Source organism: Aythya fuligula, chromosome 5, assembly GCF_009819795.1.
Source record: "Aythya fuligula isolate bAytFul2 chromosome 5, bAytFul2.pri, whole genome shotgun sequence".
Lineage (NCBI taxonomy): Eukaryota > Metazoa > Chordata > Aves > Anseriformes > Anatidae > Aythya > Aythya fuligula.
In genome coordinates, this window is record NC_045563.1 from 25,341,209 (window position 1) to 25,359,655 (window position 18,447).

The following is an 18,447-nucleotide window of genomic DNA, read 5'->3' on the forward strand; positions in this document are numbered from 1 at the left end:
GGGGAGCAGCCCGCGGCAGAGAGGGACGGATAAACCCTAAAAAAAGACGCCTGTCAGCGGCTCGCAGGCCCCGGCCCCCCCCCGAGCACCGCCCCGGGGCCGGGGGCCGGGCCGGGCGGGGGCCGCCCCCTTCTCCCCGCTCCTCGGCCCCTTCCGGGCGGCGGTCGCGTCACATCCGCGCGGTGGAGATGCCGGTAAGGCCGGGGGGGGCCGGGGGCTCCGCCGGGACCGGGGGGGAGCCACGGGGGCGGGACGGGGACCGGAGGGGCGGCCCCGCTAGGCCCCGGCTGCCCCCCACAGGGCTGCCCCCGGGGCTCGGCGCCGCCATGCCGGGAGCCGCCCGCTGCCCGGCGCGCGGGGAGGGGGGGCTGCAGGGGCCCGGCCCGGGTCGCCCGTTATGTCGGGAAGGTGCTCGCTGCCTTTGTGGTAAGGGCTGGGAGAAGTTCGCCAGGGAACTCCTCAGCGGCAGGGCAGGGGAAGCAGAGGCTCCCCGCTGACAGGCTCGGTGCCTGCGGTTACCTCTCAGCAGCCATTTGGGTAACCCCGCTGGGGACGCAGCCTCCCCGCCCCCGCCTCGCACGCTGTGTGATTTTTCAGTCGATTCCATAAGTTTGCAGGTAAACGCTTCGTTTTCCTCGCTGCAAAGTACATATTGCAAAGAAAAGGTGGGAAATAGCCTCTGACAATGAGTTTCACGCTGTTAGGATGTTATTTTGCTGACTCAGTAACAACAGAAATGCAGGAACTCGAATGAGTTTCCCCAGTACTTCAAGGTACATTCTGCAGTTATGTGCAACACCTGCTGACTTTTTTTTTTTTTTGGTTCTTACCTCTACATTCGTGTTTGTTGTTTTATCATTTTAGGTTAAACTGAGTATTTGCACAACACAGCTTCATGCAGGAAGACCACCATACAGTTGTACGCTTAGGAAAATATGAGAATAAGCAGGGAGTGTTCTCTCTGAATTAAAAACAAAAACAATCTGTGCCTTGCTGAGGACAGCTGCAGGAATCGGACACTTGAATCAATGTTATCGGATGAGTTAGAATCCAAACCAGAGGTGAGCAATTATCAAGTGGGTTTGGTTCCCAGAGAAGTTTATGGGCAACAGCCAGGAAAAAGTTTAGTGAGACTACTCAGTTTGCTGCCTGGATAGTAATTCTCAGTGTTGTTTTTATTCAGTGACATTTTCTAACACCATTTGAATGGTAAAAAATTAAAGATTATTGCAGGCTTTCCTCCTTCCTCTCAATTTCAGCCAATACTGTTGCCTATTCTCAGGTTACATTTTTTTTTTCAGTATTACAATGTGTTTTTATTTCTGTTACAAGAATAAAATAAATTACTGTACTGACTATTTCTTTCCCTCAAACCAAATTGACTTTATTCAGTTTTGGGGAGTCTGCATTATTTTGTTTACATCAGCCAGTTCTGTTTTTTGAAGTCCTCATGTTTCCACTGAGGAGCTGGCAAGAAGCAGTGGAGGGTTGCACCCAGGGGATCCTGGTTGCTCAGCGTGAGGCTGCTGTCCCCTAGGTTCAGCCAGCACCATGCCTGAGCAGGAATGGCAATAACAAATATATGTGCACATGAATGTGCACAGTGCACACACCGCTGGCCACAAAGAAATACATACACAACTGAGGTACCTTTAATAGCTAAACACTAACAGCATAAACAACACCAAAGGTCTTTCTTGTAGGTTAATCAGGCTTAAAGTTTGTTAGCAGAACATGTCTGTACTCTCAGTCAACTTGCACACATACTCACAGTCACAGATGTCTTCAGCCTCTGCCAGGCCTGAAGTTCTTCTGGTAACTGTGCCAGACCCACAGCTTTTTAGCCAGCTTCTGTCTGGGATCTTGAGTCTTTCTAGACTGCTGTTTCCTCCTATTCACATTAGTTGGCTGAAAGTTCACTAGCAGAACACTCTCTTGCATGGGAGATATCAGGAAGAGTGTTTAGTAAGTAGATAGGAGGAAATTCAGCAGGCTAACATAGAATTGGATTCTCTTATCTTCTCCTTGCCCACAGTTCTTCCACCACACACCTACCTTGATTCCTCCTTTGATCCTCCCTCTGAACATTGCATAATAACTTGTTTTACACATCTTGTTCTCCCTGTGGCATCCTATCCATTTGGTCTCTCCCCTGAGACCTGTTCAGATAACCTAGTAAGCTGTTTTCTTACAAGTTTCTTACATTTCACTTGAGCAGTGGCCCATTGATCAGTATCTGACTTCTAGTCTTTGTTACTCTTTCTCTGTAATTTGCTAGATACAAGTCTGCAGTTTGTTACATTCAACACAAAGGTGTCTTAAATTTTTTGCTTCTCCCATTCCTCTCCTTTGTCTTTTAGGCAGAATAGCCATTAACCAGCTATCCTTATACTCCCAGATTTAAAAGTGCAGAGGACTGTATCACTCTCTTTGCTTGCTTTTATACTTCTCAGCTTTACCTCTTCTGAAGGCTGTGGTCCTAGAGCAGATGACTTAGTACTGCTTTGAAATCAGCTTTAGGGAAGTTCGCAGGTGGAAATAGAACTGGTTTTGTCAAGTCTTCTTTCATTCTTCAGTCCACAAGAAATGTAGCATGTATCTTAAACCGCTATTTTAAAGAAAATGATGATTATATCATTATATTATATATGCTGGTAACTCATCACAGCCTAAATAATGTAGTAAGGCATTTCCTTCTTAATAAAGTCCTTCCAATTACACCATTCAGAAAGAGTAGCTGCAAGCTCACAGTAGCACTGCATAATCTCAGTTTGGTGGGCCACAAGGAGGTTTTTTCCCTTGCCTTGTGGTTGAATTCACAGAAACTGTCGTTGAATTTTCTAAATGATAAGGTGGGAAAACTTTATGACCTCAGTCTATGAGGGGGTGGATTCCCTTAGATTATTTCTGACAAACAAGAGGATGGAATATTTGGAATATATGAGCAGGCATGTCTTCTCCCAGCTTAAGGTATTTATTTATTAGGTGCGTTTACCTAATAGCCCTATTTTCACATAGAGTTGCATTTTTCTTCCCAGCAAATGCAAATAAGTCATTTTCCAGTAAGAACCGACATGATGCATGAGAACTACAGTGGTTGCAGAGGCTTTTCTTTCCGTAGATGCTGTCTTCTGATTTATGTTCAATCAAGAGCCTCAATCTTCATCAAAGCTTGATCAATACTATAAACTGAGATTCATTTTTATTGTGAAATACCAAATCCTATACACACCCTCTTCCTTGTTCTGATTGTGAAAGTTGATTACTAAGTTAATGCCATTTTCCATTCATTTGAGGTGAAAGTGGTGAAATGACACCCCATTTATCTCTTTCCCAAATAGCAGTTCCAGCATCTCTGAAAGTTTGTCATAATTTTTTTTTTATCATCTGGTGAACCATGGCACCCTAATTCTCGCAGCCACAGATACCTTTCTTATAGTCTACTATGCAAAAAAGGTATTCACTAAGATTCAATTGTATTTACACACAAGTAGGATCTAGAATAATATTAACCAAGGCACTACAGATGGATTGCATAAGCTTCTTTGGTACTCTTTTTATCCCTAAAGAAGTCACTAACATATGAGCAAATGTTTAATGCTTGCACAGAGGTGGATCTTCCTTTGATGAGCAATCACAGAGCTGCTTGGAGAGAGTTTATATGGGCAAATGTATCTGCCTTTTCTTCTGAATTCCCTGCCCCCAAAGCTGCATTGCCTGCATTCCTCAGAAAGCCGATAAGGTCTGCATTTTGCATGTTTTAAGCCTTCAGGGTGATTCATTACAATTGCAAATATTTCCAGGCACCTCCACCGCACTGGTCAACTGCAGAACTGCAGCGAGCTTTCTGCTTCCTGCGTAGCATTACCATAGTTAATCAAGTGAACTTAATGTAAATGTTATTTTGACCATTTTGTAGTGGTTTACTGGCTAAATTTAGAGCAGAAGCAGTTTCAATTAAGAACATCATCCCTGCTGTTCTGGGAGTGTAGCCTGGCCCTCTGTGGGAGGCCAGATCTGGACCTTAGTACTGGGCCAGCCTTCCTTCCCTTTCCCTTCCAGCCACCCCCACCACAAACAAAGCAGCTGTCTGCCACTTCTTAGCATATGAATCATCTGATGGAGGGAGTCTGTTGCAGAACATCTGTCCCAGACAGCTATATTTTTGTTTCTCTACTGTGTTGTGTTTTTTTTTTTAAGGGCTCCCTAAGAGGGATTCCCAGTTCCTTTAAACAGATTTTTTTTCTCTCCTCTCTGAGGTCAACAACATTATCCAAGCCTTCTTGGTAACATAACAGGTAACAGGGCTGCCGATTAAGTGACAAGAGCCAATAAATATTTTACATTTAGTACATACACTGTCTGTGTTAAAGACATTTCAGAGTTAAGTGGTGTTTCAGAAAAAGGGAAGGAGAATATATTCAAGCAGGTGTTATGGCAGAGACAAAAATTCTTCCTAGGAAGATGTAGCTGAACTTTGTTCATCCTGTATTGAGAGAGTCTATGAGCCTTGGAGGGACAACTCACATCTGTCCCATAAGTTTGAATCTACACTGTGGGTGCCCTTTTGCAATTATTATCAAAATTCACATTGAATTCTAAGGGACTTCTTTTGTGCAGATCTCAGCCGTAGAGTAAAGCCACTTTACACCTCTAATGATTTCTTTCATGGTTTGGTAATACTCTTTACATTCAGTTTCCCTTACTATTCCTGCTCAGGTACCGCAAAACATTCTGTGGGTTTGGTTACAAACTAATGCTTTGGGCATATTTGCAGAAGAATCAGTCCCCTCCTTTCATAGGTATTCGATATCCACCATCTCAGGAATACTTAAAGCCTGTCTGGATCTTGTCAGTGATGCCAGATACGATACAGTTAGAAAATTTGCTGAACTGTTGCATCCAGGAAATTCCTCCCCTGCTGATCCCTTCAGATTAGAGACCCCTAGACTGTTCCAAGGTCTGGTCAGAAGCAAGGCTGAACCTGCTCCCATGCATGCACACAGACAGGTACAGCTATAAACACTAATACAAGTGGAAGGACAGTACCTTTACAGACATCCACAAACATGAACAGCATTCACGTGGAGCAGGAAGATCACAAACAGCCTAATCCTCTTCCTGCTCATCAGGTAACCAGGCTTGAAATCTGCAAGCATATCATGCCCTCTTTCAGCTGACATACTCACATTCATGGATCTGTCCAGTCTGTCAGACCTTGAGTCCTTCCAGTATCCATATCCAGCCATTTTATTATATTTTTTTAATCCAGTCTCTGGTCAGGATGTTGAGTTTCCGGATTGTGATTTCCTCCAGTTCACGGGCTAGTCTGACTTGAAGTTTATTGGACAAACTCACTTGGAAACTATTTAGGAGCAAGCAGTGTTGGAGACGATGGGATGGGCTACCGTCATGAGGCACAGCAGTGTCCTGACCTGTATGTAGCCTGTTAACATGCAGTCAGCCCCTTTTATCCCCATCCCTTCCCATTCCCCATGGTTGTTCCTCCCCTATCCACCTTGATCCCTCCCTTTCCCCGCCTTTGAACCTTCCCCTAAATATCTCAGTTTTTCCACATTCCCACATCCCCTGCTTAAGGCATCCTGATAACTTTTACCCAGTCTCACAATTCCTCTCCTATCCCATAAGAAGCTTGCTGTTTGCTGTAAGACCTGTGCTGGTAACCCTTAGTAATGTTGTTTTCCTACCTCTTAAAAAGTTTCTGGTTGAGTTTTTTCAAGGTCACACAAGTCGTTCACACTCAAGCCCATCCATCAGCATCCCATGTGTTCTTTCTTTGTTACTCTCTTATCTGCAGAGTGTCAGAGGATGTGCATCTACATATTTAATTACCTTCCTGTTCCTTATTTGTCCTTTTTGCTGAATAACCAATTACCAAATATTCTTGCAGTTTCCTGTTTACTTTCATCTGTAAAAACAACTTAAAAGACAGTTAAGAAAGCTGCACATAGTGTTTGCAATGATCTCTCCCCCCCCCCTCCATATTTCAATTGCTCTAATTATCACAAAAGTTTTTGGTGATTTTGGGGAGGGAGGTTTCTGAAAGTACCTAGCTGTTTAAATGCAAATGTCACTTTTTTATTTTCCCTTTATTATTTGATGTAGAATTGGGAGGGGTATACTTAATGATTGGTTTTAGTTTGAGAGTTTTTTTTTTTAATTGGGTATTTTAATAACGAGGATGATTCATGGGCTTTTATTTTCTTCTGCTTCTTTTGCCCCTGTAATTCTCCATACTGGCTTGTTATTACTTCGGGATGAAAATTAGAAGGATCCCTTTTCTTTTGGGTATCTGTTTTGTGGCTGCTGCCTTTTGCTTCTCCTTAGTGGCTTAATGTTGATGTGTGGGAGTGGAGGCTTTAAAGCAAAGGAAAAGTTCTATCCAAGACCATCTGTATAAAAATAGAAAAGTCCATAAAATTTGTATTTCATGGTAGAATAGATAACCGTTGGGATCAAGGATAGCTTTTAAATTAAAGACAGCCCCATAATTTAGAACCATTTTGCTGCTTATAGGTTTTAGTTTAGCTTCTTCTTGTTGCTGTACTTTGCTACTCTTATTTCCCTTCTCTTTTTTCTTTCCACACTGTATTTTGTCTTAAACTGGAATGCAGGCTCTTCAGGGTTAGGCTCTTACCTCCTACATATTTTTTGACAACACAAGAGTAGCTCCCTCTTCTGACTGGGGCTTGTGGATAATCTTATAGTATATCTAATGGAAGGAAAAAAAACAAACCATTAATGTTTCAAAGTGCAGTCTGGCTCATGACCTGGTTCCATGTGGCTTACCACCATCTGGATGACCTCAAGGTTTAATATTTACCTTTGCAGTTGATGCTGAAGACAGGTTGCTGCTAAGGGAGGTGAGCTGGGAGCAGGGGCTGACTCAGCCCCTCACTGACCAGGGCACGTTCCTGAGCACCTGAATACAGCAGGCAGAGCTGGGTGCTGGTAGCAGGGCCCATCAACAGGCCCAGGTAGGGCAAAGCAGTGAACCTGACCCAGCAGCCATCCAGGGAGCGTGGCCTGAAGCAACAAAGGATGGGGCTGAAGCGACTGCTGTAGTATTGGTGGGAGTCCATCCAGAAGGAAAAGCTAGAGACACAGCTGGAGACACAAAAACTTACAACAGGGCTCAAGAAGCAAGTAGGACCCCCAGGCTGGGCTTAAATAGGCCCATGGGGGGAGTGCTCCAGGGTGGGGGGAGTGCTCCAGGTGAGACCACTCAGGGCAAATAAGGCCCTGGCAGCAGTATTTCTTAGAGGTAAAGCTGAGGAAGCCTCAGTATTTCCAGTGTTCTTATGTGAGGAAATAAGCATAGAGAAATCAGAGCCCAAAGGAGCTTGTTTTCTTTGTAGTTTCTTAGATGGAACTCACTTGATCCTGGTGTAGGAGAGGCTCAAAAAGCTGGTATTTAATGTAGAAATAATTTGGAATGGGGTGCCAGTTTTTCTGAAAGTTAAATGCTAAGACAATCACAACATGCTTGTACAAAATAACGATCAAATGACTAGCAACTCTTTTTTTTTAAGGAAGTAGCGTTGTGATTAAGTGAACAGAGCGTGCCTTTTTTTTAATTTACTTTCTTTTGAACCATCTCCCTGCACAGACAATTCCATCTGGGCTCTGCATGAATACCTGTTAAAATGTGCAACAATGAGGGTAGTAGCTTTTGAATACCTAATTTGGTGCAGTTTCCTTCTAAATTTCTCTGACTTCTAGCTCCATTTTGAATTCCAGGTTCCTTTTCTATAACTCAAAGTTTTCATGAGTTAGCCAGAATTAATTTTGACACTGGCAGAGCTGGTGATGTTAAGAATACCAGAATCTGCTGGACTGAATGACCTGCACATTCCTCACCTCCTGGGCCCATTAGGATGAGAGCTGCTCCCTCTTTCTGGTCTCAGATCCAGCCAGTAATGAGGTTTAGCACAGTTTTCAATAGGTACACACACAAACAGATTACCACAGGTAGGATGCTGGCACCTTCCCACATAAACACAGACGGCAGAAGTAGCCTGATCCTGTTTCTAAGGGTTGCTGCTCAGGGAAAACCTTTCATGGGTGGCTCCAATACCTGGCCCCACACCTCTCATCCTACTTGCCAATTAGCCTGGCTTGGCGTTCACTATTATATCACACACAAACACACATACACACTGGGGAGCGTGATCCCATAGGAGATGGTTGTGAACAATTTCATGAGCAGACAGAACATACCATGATGGTTAGGCCCAGAGTTTGGCCAGATCAGTGAGTTGACCAGCTTCCTGCTTACATGTAATGGCCTTCTTTTATCCCCCTTTCTCCATATTCCTGCGTTTGTTCTGCCCTGATCCACCTTGATCCCCTCCTTTTCCTGCCTTTGGCCTTTTCCTTAAACAATTCATGAAAAGTCCCCGAATTTCTTGTCAGGAAGCGCAACCCAAAGTCCTGTACCCCTTTATTCAACAGCCCCTTTTACTTTGTATAGTATTCTGGAGTTTCTTCTGGTGAATCCCCTTAGTGGTTGGGTTTCACACTAAGGACAATGGCTTTAATTGTTCACCTTTGATGGTTTTAGCCGTGACTGATTTGAACAGATGATGCTGTTTGCCCCCCCTCCTCTTGTCATCCCAGTCTTGTTCCTCTGATCATTATCTGCCAGTTTTGAATAGTCATTAGCTAGATATCTTTGTGACTTTTCTCTTGCTTGCTTTTTTATTTAAAAGGCCAACTTTCTTTGCTAAGTGTCTAAAGCCAGTACTTTTAAAAAAATACCTATATCAAAGGCTGAGCATGGAAAACACTTACCTGGAAGGTGAGAGTGCAGTAAAGTATTGAGTGATAAAAGATGAATTAAAAAAGAACATATGAGATAGCGTAAGTAGCCTTCAGTATAGTCTTCAATGATCTAGAATGTGTTTATTTGATAAAGAAATGAGACTTTAATCTATATTTCTCAAATGACAAATAAAATTAATACATTCTTCGTCGTTAATGTAAACTGAAAAGCTTCCACTTACTTTGATGGTAATAGTTGTCTTTTGCATCTCCTACAAGAGACGGGTAGAGGCTACTCCTACAAGGAGGGGATAATGAAGTAGGTTTAGTACCTTCTTAATGATGTATGCTACTCTTCACCTAATCTTCTACATCTCTTTCCAGCTGCTGGTTCAGTTTGTTCAGAATACTTCTATTCCACTGGGGCAAGGGCTGGTGGAATCGGAGCCAAAAGACATCACCTGCCTTTCTCTCCTTCCTGTTACTGAGACCTCAGAATGCAACAGACTCATGTTGCCAGGTAAAGCCTATGCAGCAGATGCCTGTGAAGATGCTGTTTATAAAGGTGTTTTTATTTCTGTGCTGTTGTGTGTCATCCCTGCCTCTTGCTGATAATGCGTTCCAACAAGTTCAGAAGGATGACTGAAACTTTTCTCATTAACGGTGAAGTCTGATTAGTTAGAAATTTCATTCTTCACCCAAAATCAGTAAAGTGTTTTGTTTTGTTTTGTTTTCTAGGAAAATAATTCATAGGTATCTATTCATCATAGTATTTTCATACATTTTATTTTCTTTGGTTTGACTTTCTTCACTAGATGATGAAAGAGATCTCACTTCTCCAAGTCACACTAATTCTTCCAAAGATGTTTCTTCATCTGCTGTCTTGAGGAGCCTGCAGGTAAATGTGGGTCCTGATGGAGAGGAAACAAGGGCACAGAATGTACAGAAACCATCTGAACTTCTGTCATCATCAGAGACTTCCAGTTTATTGCAAGACCTCCAGCCCAGTGACAGCACTTCATTTATTCTTCTCAACCTAACAAGAGCAGGTAATTCTCCTTCTGTTTGTCACCTGGCTGGATATGTCTCAGACAACAGAATGCAGGAGATACAAGTACATCTCTGTCCCTGCTGCTTATGAAGGGAAAAGATCACGAAATTTGCTGGGCATTATTGGATATTTCAGCATCATTTAATCATCAACAGCTTCCTCCAATGCAGAGGTCAGTGAAGACTTTTTCAGTGCAGCTATTACATCTGTGCCATGAATGCTAGCCTTTGGGAAGCAAAAGAACTTTCCATCTTCCCACTATTACATTATAATTCTGTTTCATGAGCTTGTCTTTTTTTCTAGGGCTGGGCTCCCCAGCAGAGCACTTGGTATTTGTTCAAGATGAAGCAGAAGATTCTGGGAACGACTTTCTCTCTCATGATAGCACAGACAGCAGTACACCGTGGTTCCTACGAGTGCAAGAATTGGCCCATGACAGTTTAATTGCTGCCACTCGGGCACAGCTCGCTAAGAATGCCAAAGCAAGCAATAATGGTAGGATATCTCCTGATTCTGTCTCAAAAGTTGAGTGTTCCACACAAGACCTCTTGTTTCATCTTGTTTCTTCCTGTGTCTTTCACTCTCTCTTGCTCTTAAGCTATTCTGATGTGTCCTCAAACTGTCAGTGACAGAGAGTTATACAGAACAATCACGTAATTTTTCTGTAACATACGTAGGCTCCTCAGTTTTTCTCAGGGAATGAGCTTCAGTGGAGCCAGCAGTCCCCTTGTTCTCTGGTACATGTAAAGCATATCTTCTTTCTGACTGCAGTTGTTTGTATTTCAACTTTCATTTTCACTTTCAAGTGTATTTTTAATGCATACTGTAACTCAAGATTTCTTCTTAGCTCCACTTGGTTTCAAGATCAGCTTTCTGAAGAATACATAATTGGACTTAGTCACATACTTTGTGACAACTATTTCAATAAAGAATTGCAAACAAGTGCAGTATCTCTTTTTTACCTAAGGTGTTTTTAAAAGTAGTTATCCTGGCTGCTACTTGGACGGTTGCTATTGACACAGAGACTATTTTTACATTTTCTGATGCATTGGCTTTCTATTCTTTTTGTGGTAAGCCTCGTCTGGTAGTGGCTGGTCTGATATGGATAACTTGCTGGCAATAGTTTATGGGCCTGGTAAGGTTCACAAATCCCTGATCCCTGTTGTGGGCTGGGTAGCTGTGTGTAGGACATAGTAAACAATCAGTAACCAGGCACTTATCTACTTTATAGTCCTGTATCACATATGATGCTGCTTTTATCTATTAAATTTGACACATCTTAGCAATACGGAACTTTTTCAGATTTTGGTGGGCTTTTTCTTCCAGGTGAAAATGTTCATCTTTGCTCAGGAGATGGGCAACCAAAAGACTCTAGCCCCATTCCTCATTTATCTCGTGTGGAAAGGAAGCTGAAGTGCACAGTTGAAGGCTGCAATCGGACATTTGTATGGCCAGCTCACTTCAAATATCATCTGAAAACACACCGGTGAGCAGAATAAAGCTATATGTTGTTCTGACTTTGATAAAAACATGCTCTATTTGGGACAGCATTATTTTTTGACATCAGCAAGCTGTGAAAACCTGGTATTACTCTTAGAAATACTAGGCCCTTTGCTTGCCTCAGGTGGGTTATGTTGAAACATTTTGGCCAGATTTAGATTATTTTCTCAGGCTCTTGTTAGTGTTGGATTTATAATATTTGTATTTTAACAGGTGTTCAGTAAAGACAATTTACAGTAGCTATGTGCATACATTACTCCTATGGTACAGTGAGCATTAGAACATGTGGGATGCCGTCACATTTTATATATCCATGAACAGAGTTGCTTGTTCTAAAAAAAAAAACAAAACGACCATCACCTTTTCTGGCTGAGAAATGATCTGTCAGTAAGGTAGATGAGAAGCTTGAAAACTGGGAAGGACTCCAACAGATATGTGTCCATCATCTTGTCCTGAGGCAGGGCCAGCAGTAATTGCATGTGTTATATGTACACATTTTTGAACCTCTAGTGACTGAAAATCTATGGCCTTTGTGTATAATCTGTTGCACTGCTTTGCTACATCTTTCCAGGTCAATGTACATCTTTTCTAGGCAAGGCAATATGATGCAAAGGTATTACCTGAATTACTTCTTCTGGTGGAAAACCCAAACTCTGGCTATATGGTAGTTCCTTAGGACTAATACAGGTCAATCACTTTGGTTGAGTTCCTTCATTTTCAGAAATAATTCATTTTGGATTAAACATTTCTGCTTGTTATTTCATCAAAGATAAAAAAAAGTTGAGTGTTTGTGAAAAATACACTGAAGTAGGTGATTATGAAACAGCTATTTTGTTGCTTTGCAGGAATGACCGCTCCTTCACCTGCCCAGCAGAAGGCTGTGGAAAAAGTTTTTATGTCTTGCAGAGGCTGAAGGTGCACATGAGAACTCACAATGGTGAAAAACCCTTTGTGTGCACGGAGCTGGGCTGTGGGAAACAATTCACAACAGCTGGAAATCTGAAGAACCACCTGCGAATTCACACCGGTGTGTTTTAGACTTCACCTATTGGTGGTCTGCAGTGGTGGGGTCTTTACTGAGGATTAAACCACTCCCTTCTCCATCCTCCAGCTCTTGAGAATCATATGCTTGTACATTTCTGTCGTTCATTAATGTTCCTTTTTTATCAATTCACATTGATCTGTAGGACAGATTAATCAACAGTTTACCCCTTTTTACTATCCTGCATAATTTCATACAGGAACTATTGTATGATGGTGCTGTGCTCCTCTCAGACGCATGCTTTGAAGATCCCTCTTCCCCCTTTGAGTTGTTTGATTGTGGGTGGGGAAGATCTCTCTTTGGTTTGGGAGAAAGTAGACCATTCCTAGTGGAATAGCCAGTGAACACCACTGCTGTAATTGCTTTTATAAAGAAGCTGTTTTAATTTCCTGAGAAGCACAATAACTTAGATATTTCTTCAGTGTGAAGTCCTGGTAGGCAGTTGTAGCTGTACTGACATCTGGCTGGATCTGACTACCTTATGTTATCTATGCTGCTTGGAGAATGATAATATTTGGGAAATTTAGGGAGTAAAGAGTACTGTGGAATGAGTATTAAAAATATAGCAGCAAAGTCTAATAGAAAAAGGCAATAGTTAGAAGATAGCATTTTGGCATGCAAACTGTTGTGTTTGTGCTAATGCTAATCTGGGATGTCACCATATATTGGAGCCTGTGTACTCTTAACTCATACTCAGCTTTTTATATTAAATAAAACAAGAACCATAATTTTGTAGTGCTATATTTATATACAGTTTGCTCATGCTGTCTCCTGTGCAGAATTTGATTCTGCCATGTCAGTATTTTTAGAGGTTGGTGTACCAGCCAAAGTCTTGACAACTGCATAGAGTGCTTTAGGTGCTTTTGTCCTAGGAAGGTGTTTGAGAGAGCTGCAAAAGTTCCTGCTGAAATGATCAGAAATTTTAGTCTAAGTTAGCAAGGTTGACAGTGAATATTCTGGGGGTTTTGCCTGTTTGTTTTTAAGCCTTGGGGTTAACACACCACTGAAATAAATGGCTCAGTTCAAGCCTCTCAGGACATTGTTAGAGATTCCCTGATGGCCTATGAAGGTTGCGTTAGAGCTGGTTAACATTTCAAAATAACCTTGACAACTGTGAGAGCACAAGGCATCTCTAGTAAAATGAAAAATTATGTGGGCTGCCAACAGCTGTGTATGCTTGCTGCCTTGAACACTACCGTATGCTAGGTACTTTGTAGACACACATGGAAAAAAGTTGCTATTTTAAAGCATTTGCAGTCTAACTAGAACACATGGTTTGGGGGCAGATGTTGGGATGTAGTAAAAAGTGATATATGCCAATAATAAAATTTTGAAAGTGTAATTACAGTAACATAGTTTGTACAGTTTTCTTTTGCACTTAAAGCTCCCAGCCAAAGCACAGATGAAGTAAATAGACCCAGCTGACACGATCCTCCATGACAGAGTGTTCTGCAACCAACAGAGCAGTAGCTTCTGGAAGAATAAAAAATAACTTTCTAACCTGCAATCTGTTCATGTGCAATTAAGAGTTTCGTCAGACCAAAGGTGTTAAAAACTGCAGATGTAAATAGATCTAGGGTTTCTTATAGATGGAACTGTGTGCTGTTATTTTTGTCAGTGGTAGTTTTTCTTCCTTCTTTCGAAGTTTTAAGTGCTTCTAACAAGCCAGAATGTACAAGTAGCGTTTGGAAATCTGCTGTGTGTTTCAGTTCTGTAACACCAATCGATCTGTTGAATGCTACCGCAGATTTAAAGCTGAGAATAAACTCTAGGGAGAGGACTATTAAAGACAAAATCAGAGTAGAAACACCTTTAAAAACAAGCTTGCTCTGAAATGAGAGCTATGTATATGTTAGACAACAGAAATAGTTCAGGTAGCTTGCTTAATCTGCTATGGACTTGTTGTTACTCTGATACAGTAGTGTAGAAAAAGGCTTGAAATCATACTGTTAAATATAGTATATTAAATTCTTTAGTGGGATGTTGCAAGCAACAGTTAGCTCTAGTTTCATTCAAGACTTTATTAAAAAGGAATTTAGAACAGGTTAAGTATATTACATTGCATTAGTGTAGTCATATTCCAATTTATCATCATGCAGAAAAATGCAAACATAGCTCTGGAGATATAAACAAGTAACAAATTTCAGGCTATGAGAACAAATTGTGCCTCGAATTGCTGTTTCTTCACAGATAAATATAAATGACTGACACATCTCTCACAGATTTTTGCCAAGGTCAGGCTGATCTGAAATAAAGTGTAGAATCTGATATGAAGATTCAGTTAATAATACATACAGTTAATGGGATTTTTGGCACCAAGAGGCAGAATGGGAACAGGATCCTGGGAGTTATTGAAGCAGAGAGATGGCTGTTAAGAACTGCATATAAATGATATATCATATTCCAGGCACTTTTGTATTACTCTTTTGGTATTTATGCACTTGGAAAATCTATTTAGAAACAGAGGATCTTTTCTTGCCTTTCAGGTAATGATGATCTAACAATCAAAGAATTTAAGTGTTTCCTCTTAAAAGCTGATGAAGTGAATGCTTTAAAAGACTCAGGAAGCACGTATATTGTTTCTGTTGAACTTTGTTGCATGTAAGGCCAAAAGAGAGAATGGGGTAGAGTTCTTCAGGCTGTTCTCAGGGGCTTGGACAATCAGATCAAGTTGTGATCCCAAAATGTAAGAACTTACTTTTCCTTTGTAGGGGAAAAGCCCTTTCTGTGTGAGGCACAGGGATGTGGTCGCTCCTTTGCTGAGTACTCCAGCCTTCGGAAACATTCGGTTGTCCACTCAGGTAAGAGTTTTCATCTGACATTCTGTAACCTATCTGAGAAAATATCTTTACTGTAGGACTTAGATTTGATTTTCTTAAGAAAAAAATCCCTGTTTTCTACAGAATTTCTGGCTATACTGTTTGATAGCTTCCTTTGTGGTACCGGTGGCCTGCACACTTCAATTTTTCTGTTGTTTGTGGTTCTAAATGTTATGTTTCTGACTTCAGATTACAATTTTTAAATTTATTTTTTAAAATTAAGAGTGTTTCTAAGGTATCATAAAGTTGGATATCTGTTTCATATCTTCATTTTCTTATTTAAAAGAGAGAATCTAGCAGCTCTTTACAATCATCAAAATCATTCAGTCTCTCATGAGTGAGAGAGTTTCTGCCATGGGTAGGGTTGTGGTTTTTTTTAAGTACTACTTACTTGTAACCTAATGCCAAAGAGCATTAGATAGGCATTTCACAAGTGTTTCAAAGCTTCTACCTTCTGTTTTGATTGATCAATCTTAAGTATCTTCAGCATGTGATAAATATGGCTTTTTTGAGGAAGGGGAGTAACTTTTGGGGACTTCATGAGTTCTCCATGCTTTTTTTCCCTTCATCTATTTGGCTTCCATGCTGCTAAGCTCACACTTAGGGATTTCATACTTGGTTATAGGTGGGGGAAATGATAGACTCTGCCTATCCTCTGTGGGAATCCTTCCACAGTGACAAGTTATCATCCAGTGTCTGCTCAGTAATATAAACCAGATATTGCAATTTATGGTTCATCTCTGGTTCCTTGCTTCTTGTCAGTTTGTGTTCTAGGCATAAGACATCAAATATTTCCATGTCACTGAGTAAGAGATTCCAAATAATTTGAACCCTCCTATAAATCAGATCTGAAATGTTATGTTACTCTTCAGACTTGAGGTTTCCAACATCTGGCAATATTGGTATCTAAAACTCTTCTGTTCTGGAGCCTACGAAACAGGAGTGTTTCTCACTTTTTTTTCTTTTTTTTTTTTTTTTTTTGTTTTTTTGTTTTTCCATGGATAATTAGCATGAAGGGTATCAACAGCCATATCAAAACATGGTCATGATTCTTTGGTTGATGAGATTTTCATTCCCAATTTGGTAATTCCTGGGATATTTTTCCCCCTTCTTCAAGGAGTGAAGCCCCATCAGTGCCAAATTTGTGGAAAGACATTTTCCCAGAGTGGCAGCAGAAATGTGCATATGAGGAAACACCACTCCAGAATTGGAACAGCTGGCAGCAGGGAGCGAGAACAGCCAGGTAAGGAGGGCGTTCGTTCATGGTGGGAAGGAAGTACAGGAAGGAAGTAGTGGATGGATGGTCAAAGAGAAGGGAAGACAGACCAGAAAACAGTAAAGAATAAAAGACTGTTCCTCTTGGAGGTAGGGATGGATTGCTCACTCTCCCCTTTCTAGGATAGAAGACGAAGGTCTATTTCTGTACTGTAGTCAAGGGGCAGATAGGTTTATTATTTTCAAAATCAACGTGAATCTGATATCTTTCTTTTTACATGTTTTTCCCTTTGTTATATATTCTTGTTGTAAGTAGCCTGTTTTTTACTGCTGTGTGAATTATTTAAAGAGAAAGCTGAGTCTGCATGAGATCCTGTCATACTAACATTGGAAACAGTACATATAGGAGTTATCATCCGTTGGAGCTTCAGATGCCCATAGAGTAGGAATTGATAAAGTAGATGTCTAATAAAGTCTATGTGATTTGGAGGGGGGACAATGATTGTACCATGTGTTCCAGTGTCCTTATATCATTTTGTTTTACCCTTTTTTTTCACAATAGAGTCACTGATGGGCAGCAGTTTGCTGGAAGAATCTACAGTGCATAGTAAGAATCTCATCTCCATGAACTCTCAGCCCAGCCTTGGTGTTGAGTCCCTGCATCTGCCAGACACAGAGTCTATTATTGGAGTGGAGGAGGGTGAGACCAGCTGCTCTTTCTTCCGCCCTCTTATATGTGGTGACTGAAGTGGGATTGATCGTTCCTCCTAGAGACTCATCATGTTGCAGTGGGACAAGTGAGCATTGCTTTAAGTGTGCACGGAGCAGGTGGGTAGATGGAGAATGAATCCTAAAACTGGAGTTGGAGAAGACCTGCTGGACCAAGTTTCTCTCTTGCAGAGCTTAAAAGGTGAAGTCTGCTGCTTAGATGTCATTTAGCCCATGTTGTGGAACGCCATTTCAAAACTGCTCATGCAGTCCATTCTCCTAAAGCCTAAAGCGTTTGTTTTGCTGGAGCACTTAGAAGTCCAGTTAAGGACCGGGACCTCATTGTGCTAGACACTGTGCAAACACCCAGTATCTTGAGGAACAGGCCTTCCATCCTTTACCTTCAGAGACTATATTCTAATACATCTCACTGTCAGAAGCTGACTTAATATCTGAAATAAATGTACTACTTGATATCATTTAATTACATTTGCTGTGTTCTTTTCCAGTTGCTTTTTCCTTGAAAACTTGATTGATATATGAAGCACTATAAATGAGTCTACCATGTAGATGTTTTGACTTTTTGTTAACTTAGAAGACTTTCTTCAGAATTAGCACTACTAAGAATGCAGGAATTTGTTAAGATACTATGCACCTGTTATTGCTCCTATGTGAAGGTAATGCTTTGAGTTTATATTGATCCCCAGCTGAATGTAAAGGTAGTGCTGCTGTTGGTAAAGGTATTGTAATTTAGAGGTTCTTGCAGAAGAACTGCGTGTCTGTGATTCAGGATCTGATGTAGTTTGGCTACCATTAGTTCATTAGCACCTTAACAGGAAGATCCTCTAGTGAGATGTCCTCTTTCAGTTACCCAGTTGAACAGCCTGTAATTCTTTAACTAAAAACAACAAACATTTTCATATGATGCAAATTCCAGAACAAAAGTGGGAATTCTTTATTTCCATACCATTTTCGAGGTGTATTAAGAGATTAACTATCAGAGATGTAATAATCCTACTTTCAGAACACTTTGTTTAGCAAGAAAGGTGCCTCGTGAGTTTCAGTTACTTGGTTTGATGCTTTTACTTTCTAAGTAGATTTCATCAGAAAGATGAACACTCCAGAAACTGCTGGCTGAGGTGTTTATAGTTAAGGTAGTTATGAGCTTGTACGATATGCTTTAACTTTAGTCTTACTGGAATAAGCTTGATAAAGCTGGCTAGCAAGTCAGTTGCTGATGATGAAAACTGTACACGTTAATGCAGTATACAGAGGATAGGATAATCTTTATATATAGAATCAAGCATCACTTGGATGCGTTGACTTCG

At 41.1% G+C, this 18,447-nt stretch overlaps 1 protein-coding gene across 1 annotated transcript; it reads left to right on the top strand.

The window, feature by feature from the left end:
* Positions 1-125: 125 nt before the first annotated feature.
* On the top strand, positions 126-17,598 carry ZNF410 (zinc finger protein 410). Its single transcript, XM_032189009.1, has 10 exons — positions 126-194; positions 865-1,061; positions 9,169-9,304; positions 9,600-9,833; positions 10,139-10,330; positions 11,162-11,321; positions 12,181-12,362; positions 15,089-15,178; positions 16,314-16,439; positions 16,974-17,598. The coding sequence occupies exons 2-10, from the start codon at positions 1,029-1,031 to the stop codon at positions 17,156-17,158; spliced, it is 1,338 nt and encodes a 445-aa protein (XP_032044900.1). The 5' UTR covers positions 126-194; positions 865-1,028; the 3' UTR covers positions 17,159-17,598.
* Positions 17,599-18,447: the final 849 nt, after the last annotated feature.

Coding starts and splice junctions, on each gene's coding strand:
- ZNF410 (XM_032189009.1), top strand. CDS start 1,029: ATGTTATCGGATGAGTTAGAATCCAAACCAGAG. Junction 1,062..9,168: donor AGTTAGAATCCAAACCAGAG/GTGAGCAATTAT, acceptor ATCTCTTTCCAG/CTGCTGGTTCAGTTTGTTCA. Junction 9,305..9,599: donor CAACAGACTCATGTTGCCAG/GTAAAGCCTATG, acceptor TTTCTTCACTAG/ATGATGAAAGAGATCTCACT.